At 49.7% G+C, this 15,253-nt stretch overlaps 1 protein-coding gene across 1 annotated transcript in view; it reads left to right on the plus strand.

Moving 5' to 3' along the window:
• Positions 1-15,253, plus strand: part of PRKDC (protein kinase, DNA-activated, catalytic subunit) — a 164,736-nt gene that overhangs the window by 56,358 nt on the left and 93,125 nt on the right. Inside the window, exons 28-36 of the mRNA XM_024127082.2 lie at positions 2,193-2,287; positions 3,615-3,714; positions 4,848-4,981; positions 8,756-9,007; positions 10,659-10,882; positions 11,441-11,649; positions 11,951-12,083; positions 12,509-12,667; positions 13,406-13,609. Coding sequence (XP_023982850.1) covers positions 2,193-2,287; positions 3,615-3,714; positions 4,848-4,981; positions 8,756-9,007; positions 10,659-10,882; positions 11,441-11,649; positions 11,951-12,083; positions 12,509-12,667; positions 13,406-13,609 — 1,510 coding nt within the window. The remainder of the gene's footprint in view (positions 1-2,192; positions 2,288-3,614; positions 3,715-4,847; positions 4,982-8,755; positions 9,008-10,658; positions 10,883-11,440; positions 11,650-11,950; positions 12,084-12,508; positions 12,668-13,405; positions 13,610-15,253) is intronic.

A 15,253-nucleotide genomic window follows, 5' to 3' on the forward strand; every position in this document is an offset into this window, starting at 1 on the left:
TATAATAATAATAGTAACAGAAGTTCCTGCATATTGACCACCTAGGTTTAGAAATCGAGCATTATCAATATTTTAGATCTGCCCTGCCCTAAGTTAATCCTTCTCCTGACTTTGATGTTACTTGTTCCCTTGCTTTGCTTTTTTGCTTCATTCTCTGTCTATTGGTATGTACCCTAATCGGTGTGCTCTTGGTTTTGGAAAGCAGCTGTTAGGCATAGACACAGCCAGGTAAGGTTGGGTCAGTGTTTTCACTGTCAGGTAAAGGATCCTGGTAAACTCTGCTGAACAGAGACTGGCTTCAGCTTCTCTGAGAGGACAGGAGCCTGGTCCAAGGAATTAGGTTGACAAAGTCCATCATTAGTCCCGGGAAGCCGAGCTCTCTAGAAATGTGTGAAGTGGACCCACAACTGACATCGGGGAGAAGTACCGTCCAAGAATGTGGACTGCCCTTTGGTTTCTGCTTCTCAGACCCCAGGGGCCTGACGTGGGTGTCAGGAGCAGGTCAGAGCAGAATTCTCTCGTGGGGTCAGCCAGCTCCGTCGGCAGTCCAGGCTGAACCTGGGCTGGCGGGCAGCGTCACGCAGGGGGTCGTTGGGCCCGGCTCCTCTGGGTCTGTCGGGGTGGAGAGCTCCTCTCCGCCCCACTTGCCCACCCTGTCTGACCCGACTGTGCGCCCGTGCGCTCCCCCCGCCTCCTGTTGGGCCTTGTTCCCTTTCCCCTGTTGCTGTCTTTCTCGGACGCTCGGATTTGCTGGACTACATTCCGGGTGGCTTTGAGAAATGATGCCCGAGGGAACTGTGTTTGAGGGCTTGTGTGTTGAGTGATATAAGTACAAGTTCGGGTGCTTCCATCCTGCAAGCTCATGAACTGTTTTGGAGAGCTTTCCTTGGGAATCGTGGATTTGGAGTATCATTTGGTCATGTCATTTCCTCCTCGCTACTTCAAGTGGTTTTGGCATCTAAGATACAGGCTACTGTAGCCAGCCTGGGACTCTGACCCCAGCCCCACCTTCTGTGGTCTGGCCGCACATCGCTCTTCCAGGTGAGCCTTGGCCCCTTGCTCCGACTCCTGTGCTCCATCTGCCTTCATGGCCCACGGCGTGATGCCCTTTAGTGTCAGCGTCACATCTGGGTGTGTGGTGGGGTGTCATGGCGGACACGTGGATCTTGTGGGTCCCCTTCTAGGGTTCAGATTTAAAAAATCAGGGTGATAGTCCTCCCAAGGCAAGCAGTGGTGTGCGGTCTTGTTCTAAGCCCTCCCCACCCTCCGGCGCCTGCTGGCTCCTCACTCTGGTCCTGTTTCAGGAAGTCACCACCTCTCAGGTGGAGCAGCGGCCCCGCACGTGGTCACGCAGCCAGAGCGCCCGTGAGCCTTAGTGTCCCTGCCTGGCCTCGCGTGCTTAGTCATTCACTGTCCTGTGCTGCTGAGGAGCAGGTTTTCCGGGGAGAGTCTGGCCCGTGCCCGTGGCCGGCCCGTGAGTGTGACGCCAGTGGATGGTCCACAGGCATTGGTCGTCGTTCACATGTGGTGGATATGCTTGTAAAAGGCCCAGAGATGACTGTGGATGTCGACTTACTTTTGGACAGGTAGAGAACTTTTAAAATTCCTTTATTTAAAAAAATGTGAACGTAGTACCGGGTCTTCTTTTCTTCTACATGTAAATTTTTTTTTTTTTTTTTTTTGCGGTACGCGGGCCTCTCACCGCTGCGGCCTCTCCCGTTGCAGAGCACAGGCTCCGGACGCGCAGGCCCAGCGGCCCTGGCTCACGGGCCCAGCCGCTCCGCGGCATGTGGGATCCTCCCGGACCGGGGCACGAACCCGCGTCCCCTGCATCGGCAGGCGGACTCTCAACCACTGCGCCTCCAGGGAGGGCCTGCTACATGTAATTTTGATGAGGTGTGTGGAGTGTGGTCAGAACAGTGGCTTTAGGTTTTACGTTATGTGCTGTGAGCAGGTCCACAGGTGGAGGAGGGTGCTTGTAATAGTAAAAAGCCCATGCCTCTTGGGTCTGTCTTTGACCAGGTTTTCTTCTTTCAGAAGTGTTTTAGGTTGTTCTATGTTTTAAAACATTTGAGGCGTTTTTAGAGACAAATTTCATTAAGGTATGTATTCTTTAATAACATAACTTTTTTCCTTCATTGTTTCTGTTTTATTGTCTTCTCAGATAAGGCTCAATATTCTTTATTTTGCAGGGAGGAAGAGTCTCTGGTAGAACAGTTTGTGTTTGAAGCCTTGGTTACATACGTGGAAAGCCTGGCCTTGGCACATGCGGATGAGAGGTCCTTGGGTAGGTCCCATTCGGGCTTCCTGTGTGTGCGCAGCGAGCTTGTCCATGGGGGGGCCTGGGTCACCCCCTCGTAAGGTGCTGTCTTCTCACATCCCCGTTTAGGGTGATAAGTGAAGGGGAGGTGGGGCCCTCTGCTGCCTCAAACCCGCTTGGTACAAGAGGCTTCAGTGCCTCCTCTACGACTTGCCGTGTCCGCTGGCGTCCACTCAGCTTGACCCCTGGCCGGTCAGGGATCCTGGCCAGGGCAGGTGGGGCAGCCCTGCTCTGAAGCTCCAGTGAAAGCGCACAGCTGGCACGAGCTGAAGAAAGCTGGCCCTTGTCTCTGAATTCACTAATGACAGCTGGAAGGTAGAAAGTAGGTTTCCTTACAAGATTGTAATAAGGCTATTTTGACAGTAATGAAGACGTCATTTTAAAATACTAAGTCAGAAATAGGCGGAAGTGGCAAAGAGAGTAATAAATGATCGTCTTTGCAGTTAAATTCTGTCCGGAAGCTGTCAGGACCATCCAGGAGTTCTGGGGCTGGAAGGCTTCTGGGTGGTCTCCCCGCTCAGTCTGCATGGGGGTCTGGCCCGGGGCGCGTGGACCCTGATGTGGCTCTCGCAGCGGGTGCCGTGGAGACCCCCTCTCACTTGCCAGATGGTGGTGTCTCTCATTTTTTGACAGATTGAACCTCTGTTACCCTCCACGGTGATAGCCCTACTGATGGCAAAACTCTTCAAATTCAGTCCTGCCGTCAGCCGCCGTTAGCTTACAATTGCCGTATCTTAACATCACATATGGGTGAATTTTCTCAACAAGTGCAACTTTACTCTTTTAAGATCACTGCCATAGTTAAAAAGCGTAGGAAGAAAACGTCCTTGGTAACAGAGGTCACAATAGGCTGTGTGAGGCCCCTTTCCTGAATAACCCTAGATGCCTGTAGATGGTTTTACTCTTTTATTTCTCTTCTCCTCCTGCAGTGGCTGTATTATTAACTATAATATAGTTTAACCTACATGAGAAAAGTGCGGGTCAAGGAACTGACCCCCTGAAATAATAGCCTTCAGCGGGGTGCACGGGCTCTGGCCTGCTTTGTGGGTTTTGTAACACCTGCAGAGCCCTTCCATCTCAGACCTGTACGCAGGGCTGTGCTTTGCTGTCCTGCGGTCTTAAACATGGGTTTTGTATTTGGATGTGCAGTGTTGTATTTTGAGGGATGAAAAATACTCTTTTGTAAAATCGCCTTTTTAATTACAAAGCTAGGCCAATAAGCCTGTGGTACTACTTTGTTAACGATGATCAGCTGTAGACCTCCTTCAGCGGTCTCTGTTTGTGTTGCGAGCAGGTACAGTTCGGCAGTGCTGCGATGCTATCGATCACCTGGGGCGCATCGTCGAGAAGAAGCACGTTTCTTTAAACGAAGCAAAAAAGCGACGCTGTCCCCGGTAGGTGATGTTGCTTCCTTTTTCTTTTTCTTTCCCCCGAACATAAAACTAATTCTCAGTTAACATAGGAGAATCTAGGAGGAATTTGTGAAAGTACAAAGAGTCAATTTTCCAAAGTAACTTAAAAGCTTTATGCTTGAAAGTGCTTTGTTTAAGGTGTCATCTTGGTTGGGATAGTGGATACAATTTGAAAATCAGTTTTGTAACTGAGACATTTGTCTGCACTAATTTTGAATACGAATTTGGTGTGGAATTATTTGCTTGGAATATGCATGAGCTGTTTGTTATGGAGTGGGTTTGAAATGTAAGAACTAAAGTATTGAAATAGTAGGATTTTGACAGAATGAGGTTACAGATTATGAAACGAAGCTACTCAAAACCAAGGCTGGCTTATTGCCCAGTGGTTTCCAGTCTTTGCCCCCATGTCCATCCCGGCAAGGTCTCTTTCTCAGATGGGGTGCGGGTGTGCCATGCCTCTTCCCCCAGGTGTGTGCAGGGGTCTGGGGGCTCTGGTGTCTGCTGGCGCCCACCACTCTGCAGAAGCATAGCCTGTAGACCGGACATTGATCCTCCCTCTGTGGTTTTACGATGGATTCTTCCAGATCCTGCGGCTGAGTATGACATCTCTCCGGGCCATTCATGCTCACACTTGAGCAGCAGAATTACCTTGAGGTCTGGCTCCATGCGTACAGGTCGCTGGGCCTTGCTCTGGAACTGGCTTCAGCAGGTTAGGGTGGGGCTGAGAAGTTGCCCTTCTGCCAAGCTAATACTGATGGAGCTGGTCCAGGGACCACAGTTTGAGAAGCACTACTTCAGAACTTAAACCCCCTTTCCTTTTAAAGTGCATTGAAAAGGAAACATGAAAATACTTGGTGCTGATCTTTTAAGAAATGCTTTAAAATTTTCCCCTCAATTAAAAAAATAAAAGGTAAGCAGCATTTAGGACCTATTTTGCCTGTGACGTTTCGATTGTATTCTAATGATACTACACTAAAAATAAATTGAATGCCTTTAAATATGGTTTCTTCATGTATCAGGGTAGCAAAATTGAATTTATGGTTTTTAGACTCTGGGGTCAGCTAAATGCTGAATGTTGGGGTGTGAATATTAAATACAGTGTATTCTCCATGCAGAGGCTTTCCACCTACGGCACCCTTGTGTTTATCGGATGTGGTCCAGTGGCTTTTCGCCAGTTGTGGGAGGCCCCAGACAGAATGTCGACACAAATCCATAGAACTCTTCTATAAGTTTGTTCCTTTGTTGCCAGGTATGATGGTCTTTATGCCCTATAAATGACTTTTGCCAGTAGTTTAGAGACGCACTTATATAAAACATGATATTTCCATTATTTAGATAAATGTAACGTGGTCTAATAAATACAAAAAATCAGTACGTTCTAATAAATACAAAGAATAAGTACAAAAAATAATCATTACAGATCATTTGTAAGACAGGTGATAAATTATGGCTGTACATTTCTCAAAGATTTATAGAAGGAAAGAAAAAAATGCTGTTTTGATGTTAGACGATACAGAAGAGGTGACCTTAGAATTTCCTAGTACCTTTTATTCCACAGCATCTTTGCTTTTCTGTCCCACTTCAGAGAAAGAAGGAAGGATTGGATGACCATAGTAGTTAACACGATGTTCAGTCAAGGTTTAGAAATCTTATTAATAGTTAATAAAGCGGGACTTCCCTGGTGCCGCAGTGGTTAAGAATCTGCCTGCCAGTGCAGGGGACACGGGTTCGAGCCCTGGTCTGGGAAGATCCCACATGCCGCAGAGCAACTAAGCCCACGTGCCACAACTACTAAGCCATGCGCCACAACTACTGAAACCCGCATGTTCCAGGGCCAGCATACTGCAACTACTGAGCCTGCACACTGCAACTACTGAAGCCCACGTACCTAGAGCCCATGCTCCACAAGACAAGCCACCACAATGAGAAAACCGCGCACCACAATGAAGAGTAGCCCCTGCTTGCTGCAACTGGAGAGAAAGCCCGCGTGAAGCAACAAAGACCCAACGCAGCCAAAAATAAATAAATAAATTTATTTTAAAAATAAAAAATATAAATTCAGTCTATCAACTTAAAGCAAGTTATTTCCGCAACAAAGAGTAGCCCCCGCTCGCCACAACTAGAGGAAGCCACGTGCAGCAGCAGACTCAACGCAGCCAAATATACATTTTAAAAAAACCACTTATATTAAAAAAAAATAGTTAATGAAGTAATGCAGTTGTTTTATTTCGGCCTGTAATTAATAAGGAATTGCCAGACTCCTAAGTCTGAATGATCTCAGATCATTTGGTATTAAAGGAAAGCGATGGACCTATGCTTTTCAGTAGTTACTGTACTAAACCATTAAACTGTACTTAAGAGACTTGAGATAATTTCTAAATTTCTCAGGAATAAACGTATTGGTAGCTCAGGTGTGGGGTTCGGTAGCTCAGGTGTGGGGAAGCTGTGCTGCAGGACAGACTCAGGCCCTGGCTCCCCTTCATGTGCACCGGGCACTCGTCCCGAACCAGGACATGCTGGGGCGTGTGCCTCTGGGTGAGGAGGTGCCGGCGCACAACGGACCGTGAGCTGGTTCTCTTGAGCAACGGGCGTGGAGGGCCTCTGTGCGGCTGCTTCAGGGGCAAGAGGTGGAAATGACTGCATGTCATTCTGAGACTTAGAAGGGTGCTGCATTTGTTATGCTCGAATATCATGTATACCGTGGAATGCGTTATGTTAAATACTATATATTCTACATACTGTATGTTGTGATTGTATTCATACTATGTGTTACGTATACTATATAAATACATAGTATGTATTATCTACTCTACTATAATTTTATGTATATGGTAGAAATGTATGTTTGTGTTCTTTAATTTAGAGAATTGTTTTAAAAACATTATTAGTATTTTATATATGCTTAGCTGCTTTCAGTTAACAAGTTTGTTTTACATGTTGTCCTTCTCACAACGAAGTCAGTGAAGAGTGGATGGGATGGAGGGCAGGGCATCATCTCCTTATTTTTAAAGGAAACTGAGGCCCAGACTCTTCTGAGGTAGGACTGCTTGCTGCAGGCCCCGGGATGTCCAGCGGCGTCAGCTTGGCTGATCGCAGACGTTTCCACTGCTCTTCTTCCTAGCTGCCTGCTACAGGGACCTCGTATACTTTCAGTGAAGTAGTAGGGCTCTACCTCTCAGAATGGTCTTTGTTAATAAGCACAGGGTGCTGAGTGCTGGGAACCTTGCCCTGCTACCACCATGACTCACCTCTTCTGTGTCTTCCAGTGGGTGTTTGCCCTCGTCCTTGTCTTTGCCCCTGTGATTTTTAAGGTCCCGTGTCCTGCAGTAGTGCCCTGTGTGTGGTCGGGCCGGGTATGTGGACACCCAGATCCATGGGACGTCATGACAGGTGCAGGTTTCTCCCCGCTGCGTGTCAGGGCCTTCCGATGCCGACACCGGGGAGCGGGGGCGGGTTGGGTGGCGAGGCAGAGAGACAGAGACCACCTCACGGTGGGGAGGCGCCACCCCCCCCCCGTCCTCAACCTGTCTTGCTTCCCTCTAGACCTGTCTTCGCGGGTCCCCCCTCTCTGCACGTCCTCTTCTGCTGCTCTTAAGCTGCAGCACTCGGCGCAGAATTTAAATGTGGTAGTCTTCACTCATGGTTAACAGTTTTCTTCGTTTCTTCGTAGTGAAAATAATGGAATGTTTACTATTTCTTCCTAGAACAAACCCTGAAGACATGGGACTAATCTTTTACTTATATAGCTTGTGAGAGGTATTTTTTGACACAGTTAAAAAAAAAAAAATTTTCTTTTTTTTAAAAAAAAATTAATTAATTTATTTATTTTTGGCTGCATTGGGTCTCTGTTGCTGCGCACAGGCTTTCTCTAGTTGTGGCGAGCAGGGGCTATTCTTCGTTGCAGTGCGTGGGCTTCTCATTGCGGTGGCTTCTCCTGTCGCGGAGCACGGGCTCTAGGCGCGCGGGCCTCGGTAGCTGTGGCTCACAGGGTCTAGACCGCAGGCTCAGTAGTTGTGGCGCATGGACTCCAGAGCGCAGGCTCAGTAGTTGTGGCTCACGGGCTTAGTTGCTCTGCGGCACGTGGGATCTTCCCGGACCGGGGCTCGAACCCGCATCCCCTGCATCAGCAGACGGATTCTTAACCACTGCGCCACCAGGGAAGTCCCCAGTTCTTCTTTGGCATCAGAAATATATTACTGTTTTCGGTTCTTCTGTAACTTCATTAGAGTCAGAACGACTTGGCCTTTTCACAGCCACTGATTTCAGAGCATACAAAATACACTTTAATGTTTTTTTCTTTAATTTCGAAAATGATTAATACCTAAAAGAAAAATATCTTTTCAAAAGCAGATCATTTGACTCTTATTTAATAAGCACGGCGCTTACCATGTGGTAGATGCTATTCTAAGCACTTTTTCAGATATTAACTGCTTCAGTTCACCTTGGTGACAACCTCGGAGGTAGATACTGTGTGCGTCTCACTGTGGACGAGGAAGCAGGCTGGCGAAGCCTGGTCCCCGCGGCCGCCGGCGGCACAGGCAGAGGGGCTGGAGCGTCCGACTGCTCTGTGTTTATTCCTTAAAAAAAGCAATGATGACTTTCAAGAAAAAAGGCAAGAGAAAGAGTATGACGTTTATAGGTATTCCAGTGGTGTCCGACTATGTTAATAATGTTTAAAGAAACTGAAGAGAATGGCTTTTGGTGGAAATACTTTCTTGCCAGTAAGTACAGTGAGCAAGTTGTGAGTGCTGCGGTTACAATAAGATTGTCCTGGATCATTTTGGAATTTCAGTGCACTGGTAGGTCGTTTATGTGGGACATTTATGGAAACTATATTTGAAATATTGTGATATTGCCTGTCTTGTTTTGGTCTGATTACATTTTTAACATACCAAACTTATAATTTTTGTTTTTTTATTATTGGGAGATGCTGTTTGTAATTAGGTACAGTGATTAGATGAAGTGATTTTTAACTACATGAAAGTGATTTATATGTGTGGTTTAATCTTATTTCTCTTTTAAGGCAACAGATCCCCTTCCCTGTGGCTGAGAGACCTGATCCAGAAGGAAGGCATTTCCTTCCTCATAAACGCATTTGAGGGGGGAGGAGCCTGCGATCCGCCAGCCGGCATCCTTTCCCAGCCCACCCTCCTCCAGCTGCGTGGGCCGTTCAGCCTGCGTGCCGCGCTGCAGTGGATGGACGCGCTGCTGGCTGCGCTGGAGTGCTACAACACCTTCCTGGGCGCAGGGACCCTTGGTGCCGCCCAGCTCCTGGGTGGGTAGAGCCTCCCTGGGTCCGCACCGTCCGGCTCTGCCTGGAACCGTGCCAGGGCCAAGATGGGTGGGGTTTTGGTTGGACAGGATCACAGGGTGTCATTTCTTCAGCTCTGCCTGCGTCTCCGAGCTCACAGTGAGAGTGGGGAGACTCCCTGCCCGGAGTCTGTGCTGCTTTCTTGCCCTGTTCACAGGTTCTCAGTGACCCTTGCGTAAAGTAACCTTCTGAGGTTTTCCTCAGGCCCTCTGATCTTGTGCCATGTCTCTGTGTAGCGGGTCTTTAGTTTTCTTGCATCTTTCTGTCCCTGGAGCTTCTCTGTTGTAGTGCGGTAGCGAGGGTGTTGTCTGCAAAGGACGTCAGGCGGGTGGGATGTGGGTGCCGGGCAGGCTGTGGCCCCCTGGGGACCCCGGCGGCCCCGCGGGCAGGCGCCGGCTCTGGGAGTGGCGTCCCCCGGGAAGGAGCACCAGGCCCAGGCCAGCGCTCCGCTTCAGGGCCTCTGGGGCTTCAGGGCCTCTGGGGCTTCAGGGCCTCTGGGCGGCTGCTGAGCCTTCCGCGCTCTCCTGGACCCCTCCCCCTCCCGTGGGCGGGGCTTCAGACCTGCCCTCGGGACGGGCCGTGCCCTGTACATGATTGTTTGTGCGGGGCCTCCGTTCCTGCCGGGGGCGGTGTGAGACCTGCGGGCCTGCCGTTCCCTCGCGGGCCTGTCAGGGTGACGGGGTTGGGAGGAGTCAGACGGCCCCTGGCCTGGTGGGTTCCAGGTACCTGGCGTGTTCCAGGTACCTGGCGTTTGAGAGTGCAGTTCTGAACACACTTTCTCCCAATTCTTTAAATACATAATGACCTGTGAGTTGACAGTTTGATCGCCTTAAATCTAAGGAGAACAAAGTCCTGGAAGCCATCACCCTAGAGGACCTAACCAGCCTCCACCTTTGTTCACTCCCTTGGCTTGTGCACCATTGTTGTCACGTGCTCCCTGCCTTTACCCCAGAACGGTGAGCTGTGCTCGGATCGCGGAGCGGAGAGCGGCGTGTCCGTCCTTCCTGTGGCGGAGCGTGTCTCACACTCGCGAGTTTTGGGAGAAACCCGTTTGGGAGTTGGTCTGAAATTGATCCCATAAAACGTCAGTCACAGCCTCCTGCTTAAAGGCCCCTGCCATGGCGTGTCTCTTTGTTGCCCTCTGAAGGACATTTAGGTTGTTCCTATTGTTTTATTATTAAAAACAATGCTAAAATTAACATCTTTGCAATTCTGCCGTTATTTCCCGAGGATAAAATTTCAGTGCTGGATCAAAGCATATGAGCTTTTAAACCTTTGATAGAAATTGGTGTGCACGTTTTTTCAAGCTTTTAGTAGGATTTGGCAAATAGCCCTTCAAAAAGGTCATGTTAATTTATGGTCCCATGGTAGTGTTTGAGAGCCAAGACCTAACCTTACGTAGGTGTGTTCTTACTGTATGAGTCTGCAGTTGAGTTCTGTTCAGGTGGTGTTTTGAAATGAGAAGAAATAAGTGCTGTTTTATTCGGCTTTTATTAAAACCTGTAAAATTTTGATTGAAAGTGTATCACACCTATACTTAAAGACGGAACTTTACATTAATCTTAGTGGGTTTAGAAGGAAGCGTATGTTAACATTTTAATACAATTTTTTCTAGGTGCTGAAACACAGTCTTCGCTTTGGAAAGCAGTGGCGTTCTTCTTAGAAAGCATTGCTTTGCATGATATCACGGCGGCAGAAAAGTGCTTTGGTGCCGGGGCCGCAGGTGACAGACCCAGCCCACAGGAGGGAGAAAGATACAATTACAGCAAATGCACGGTGGTGGTCCGGGTCCTGGAGTTCTCCACAACGCTGCTTGGTACCTCCCCTGACAGCTGGCAGGTAGGCCTGCCCGCTGCCCTGGTCATGGGGGCCTTGTGCTTGGCTACCCACTGGTGGTTCTGGCCGCCTTAGAACTTTCCCTTGCCATAGGAGTTGTCTCTTCTTGAAAATAATGATAAAACTCTGCATGTACTTCAGATCCTCACTGTGCAGATAAAAGACACAGTTTTTCTAGATGTTTATTGGCTACTGTGTTTTGCGCTGTGATCCAGCATCTGCCTGACGACATGCGCGTCAGCCAACATCTGTAAATGTGTCTGTGAGGCTGCGACCCGCATCCCGTCGGTGCCTGCTATGCGCCGGGCCCTGCCTCTGCCAGGGCTGGAAGCCCGCGGCGCCACCCTGTGAAGGTTTCTCCGGGGCACCTCCGGGCCCTCCGTCCATGTGTGGTCCACGGGTGCTCTCCCGCCGTGACGGCAGTCAGGTCCACGCGGTGGAGACCTAGGGACCGCAGAGCCTGAACTGTGTGCTGTCTGAGCCCCGCCCCATCCTTGCCGCTTGCTGGGCCGTCCACTGCGGTGAAAGTCCCGACGCTGACCGATGGGTGTGTCTGTGCAGCTCCTCGGGAAGGATTCGTGCAGCGCAGACCTTACGAAGCTCCTGGTGAGAACGCTGTGTGCGCCCTCGAGCGTGGGCTTCAACGTCGGGGACTTCCCGGTGCTGGACCACCTCCCCAGTGTGTGCGTGGGCCTGCTGAGGGCCCTGAAGACGTCCCCGCACTGCGCTGCGCTGGAGGCGTGCCTCAGGGAGGAGGTCACGACGCGGAGGTGGGGCTTCCAGGGCGGCCTCGGGGCAGGGTGGGGGTGAGGGTGAGGGCGGGGCGCAGAGGCCCCTCCGCGGCTTAGCCCTCAGGGCAGGCGGCCTGCGGGTGGCCGCAAGTCGTCCCCGCGGCATTGGCACGCACCCTAGTTTGCTTAACCTGGGTTTGCTGTCCAGGACCTTGCGGTGGACTGGGGCACCGGGAAGCTAGTAAATACGTTGCCGCAGGACGCACACAGTCTTCAGTGTCCTGTAAGGTCATGAGACCCGCGCTTACCTGGTTTCCTTTTGTTTTCCCTGCACGGCCAGCATTGAGGAGCTCTGCGCTGTTGACCTTTATGGCCTGGACGCTCATGTTAGTAGGGCCAAGCTGGCGTCTGTCGTGTCGGCTTGTAAGCAGCTTCACAGGGCTGGCTTTCTTCATGTTGTAGCACCATCGCAGGTAACTGTGCCAGTTTGTTTTACATTCCTCTTAGCTCATCATGCCAGTTTGTCGATTTATTTATAGCCTTTTAAAAATATCCCTTATGTACAGAGCATGCTGATATAGGAATTAGAGAAGTGCTTGCTCCAGACGTGGCAGTGTTGCCTAGAGTATAAATATGACAGTAAGTGTAAAAGTTTGTAAATGTAAAATGAAAATAAAGGACACTTGAATATTTCCAGCACCTTCTGGAGACCTTTAGGCACTAACTGCTCTTGGGCCTGTGTGGCCAGGAGTCGGAGGTGAGTGAAAATGTCCCTGACGGCTGGAAGGCAGTGGTCGGTGTTGGGGGACATGGACGTGTATTCCTGGAAGCTGTGAGGCCGTGTTTTCCGTGTCACACCTCGCTGCCGGGTTTCCATCTCACTGTCGCTTCTCTCTAGTCCGCAGCTCAGCAGCATTCCCTGGGCACGAAGCTGCTCTCCCTGGTTTATCAAGGCATCGCACCTGGGGTCGAAGGGCAGTGCTTGCCCTCGCTGGACCCCGGCTGCAGGCGGCTCGCCGGTGGACTTCTGGAGTTGGCCTTCGCTTGTGGAGGACTGGTAGGAAAGACAGCTACGCGCACGTGTGCTGTCCCAGGGATGCCAGGCGTCACGCACTTGCCGCGCCTCTGAAAACGGGAGTTTAGCTGGGTCACTTCTTAGCTGCCCGAGGCCTTTAACTGGTTTACGAGAGATGACTTTCCAAAAGTTTTTTTTAAAGTTTTAATATAAAAGGAGTAGAATGACCTTGTTAAGCTGAAGTTTTGTCTATCCCAGTTTATTTCCAAAAGGCCTTCAGGCAGAGAGCAGTTTGTGACTGCAAAGCTGACCTGTGTTGGCACAGTGGCCTCTGCTTCCCCCATCCTCGGCAACTCTTCAGAGGCTGATGTGGGAGAGGCCCTGGAGGAGCAGGCCAGACGCCCCACAAAGTGCTCAGGGCCTTCCGAGCTGTGCAGGGCCGGCCTCAGACAGTCTCTCTAGCTGTGGTTCCCCAGTCCACCCACCTCCCCTTCTCGTGCCCCTTTGTCCGCTCAGTGCCAACAGTCCTCACCCTTCCTAGACTCTCCCCTCAAAGCAAACAGCCACGAGATTCTTTGGAGCACTGGGAGACACGCGAGTCAGGGAAAGAGTTCTTATCCAAAGTAAAACCTGGAAAGTGGAGCCATGTTGAATGTCTACAGTTAGACCAACCCAGGCTTCCCAGGACCAGGCCCCTGTAGACTCTGTGTTCTCCGCTGTCAGAGTTAACAGCCGCCCAGGGAGTCATGTGCCACAGCCCTCCTCGTTTCCTCTTTGCAGTGTGAGCACCTGGTGGGTCTTCTCCTGGACACGGCGGTGGTGTCCATGCCATCCTCAGGGGGGTCCCAGAGGAGCCTCATCAGCTTCTCCCACGGGCAGTATTTCTACAGCTTGTTCTCAGAAGCAATCAACACCGAACTGTTGAAAAATCTAGATGTTGCTGTATCGGCGCTCATGAAATCATCTGTGGATAATCCCAAAATGGTAATGGATTTTTCCTTTTAATAAAGTGTATTTTCTTTAGTAATGCTTGTAAAAGGGTTGCCATATGCCTGAAATAATACATCAGTAAAACAAAGTGAGGGACTTCCCTGCTGGTCCAGTGGTTAGGACTTCGCATTCAAATGCAGGGGGGTACGGGTTCCATCCCTGGAAAGGCCAGCCTGCCTTTTCATCCCCACCGGCCGTGGCTGGTCCTGATGTGCCGCAGTCCTCCCTGTTCGTGGCTCCCATGGTCTCGAGGCTGAGTCCTCATTTCCCACGTGTTCCTTCTCTAGTCCCTTCGCCCCTTCAGATTGAACCTGTGCAGATCAATATTTTTTTAAAATAAATTTATTTATTTATTTATTTATTTTTGGCTGTGTTGGGTCTTCATTGCTGCACGCGGGCTTTATCTAGTTGTGGCGAGCAGGGGCTACTCTTCGTTGCAGTGTGCGGGCGTCTCATTGCGGTGGCCTCTCTTGTTGCGGAGCACGGGCTCTAGGCGCGCGGACTTCAGTAGTTGTGGCGCGCGGGCTCTAGAGCGCAGGCTCAGTAGTTGTGGCGCACAGGCTTAGTTGTTCCGCGGCGTGTGGGATCTTCCCGGACCAGGGCTCGAACCTGTGTCCCCTGCATTGGCAGGCGGATTCTTAACCACTGCGCCAAGGAATTCCAGATCAGTATTTAATATATAGTAGGCTTGTTTGCTAAACACAAAATTTTGAAATTTAACCTGGTCGGTAGACAATCAAAAATTGTTAACTGTTGGAATGATCATTCTAAGGGAGAGGCATAATTTCCTGCTGAGTTAATAAGCTTTTATTCCAAGCAGTGCTAGTTGTCTCTTGTAGGGGAAGATTTTTGTGGTAGATTGCACTAGAAATTTGTATTTTTAGAAGTTAGAAATAAAATTGCAGTAGACCCACAACACTCAGGAAATACAGCATTTCGAGCTTGTAAACGCTTCAGACTTACGGGGAAGAAACCATACTCATTTATCTCCACCTCCTCCCTAGATCCCTCTAAAGTGATAGAAGCAAGGTTGTTGTTTGTTTTTTTGTTTTTTTGAAAGCACAGTCTTAAGAAAAGGAGAAAAGACAAGAGTGACAACATTTTGGAGGCTAGAAAGCAGAAGGACAAGCAGTGACAGACTTCAGAGTCTGAGAAAGCTGCACTGGGGCCTTGGTGTGCAGGCGGCCTGGAGCAGTGGGGGATTGGGTGACTGTTAGCCGGCTCCCGCGGGCTCGCCCTGTCCTTGGGGGGCGCAGGAGGCTGGAGGCGCAGACCCTCTTGTCTGGGGGACCCTGGGCATAGTTGAGGGTAAAGATACCTTTTTTCTAAAGAAACACCTTTAGTGAAGATTAGAATCACAGTATATAACCCAAGTATTTCTTTAAGCAACATAGTGAAGTTTGAAATGCTTTGAACCACAGCAGAAGCACTGTACTACTCCACTGGTGAGAATTCCCACTTTGTACTTTTATCCCCAAGTTTAACGTTAGCTCCTCAATTCTCATCTTGGTTTCCCACTGATTTTTTTGAACAGCCACCGTGTTTCTGGGGTATGCCGTATTTTTGTGTTTTGCCCATTTTTCTCTTGGGATGTATTTTCATATTAATTTGTAAAATTTTTGTATACTAAGTGTAGCA

This window comes from Physeter macrocephalus, chromosome 15 (assembly GCF_002837175.3).
Source record: "Physeter macrocephalus isolate SW-GA chromosome 15, ASM283717v5, whole genome shotgun sequence".
In the NCBI taxonomy this organism is placed as follows: domain Eukaryota; kingdom Metazoa; phylum Chordata; class Mammalia; order Artiodactyla; family Physeteridae; genus Physeter; species Physeter macrocephalus.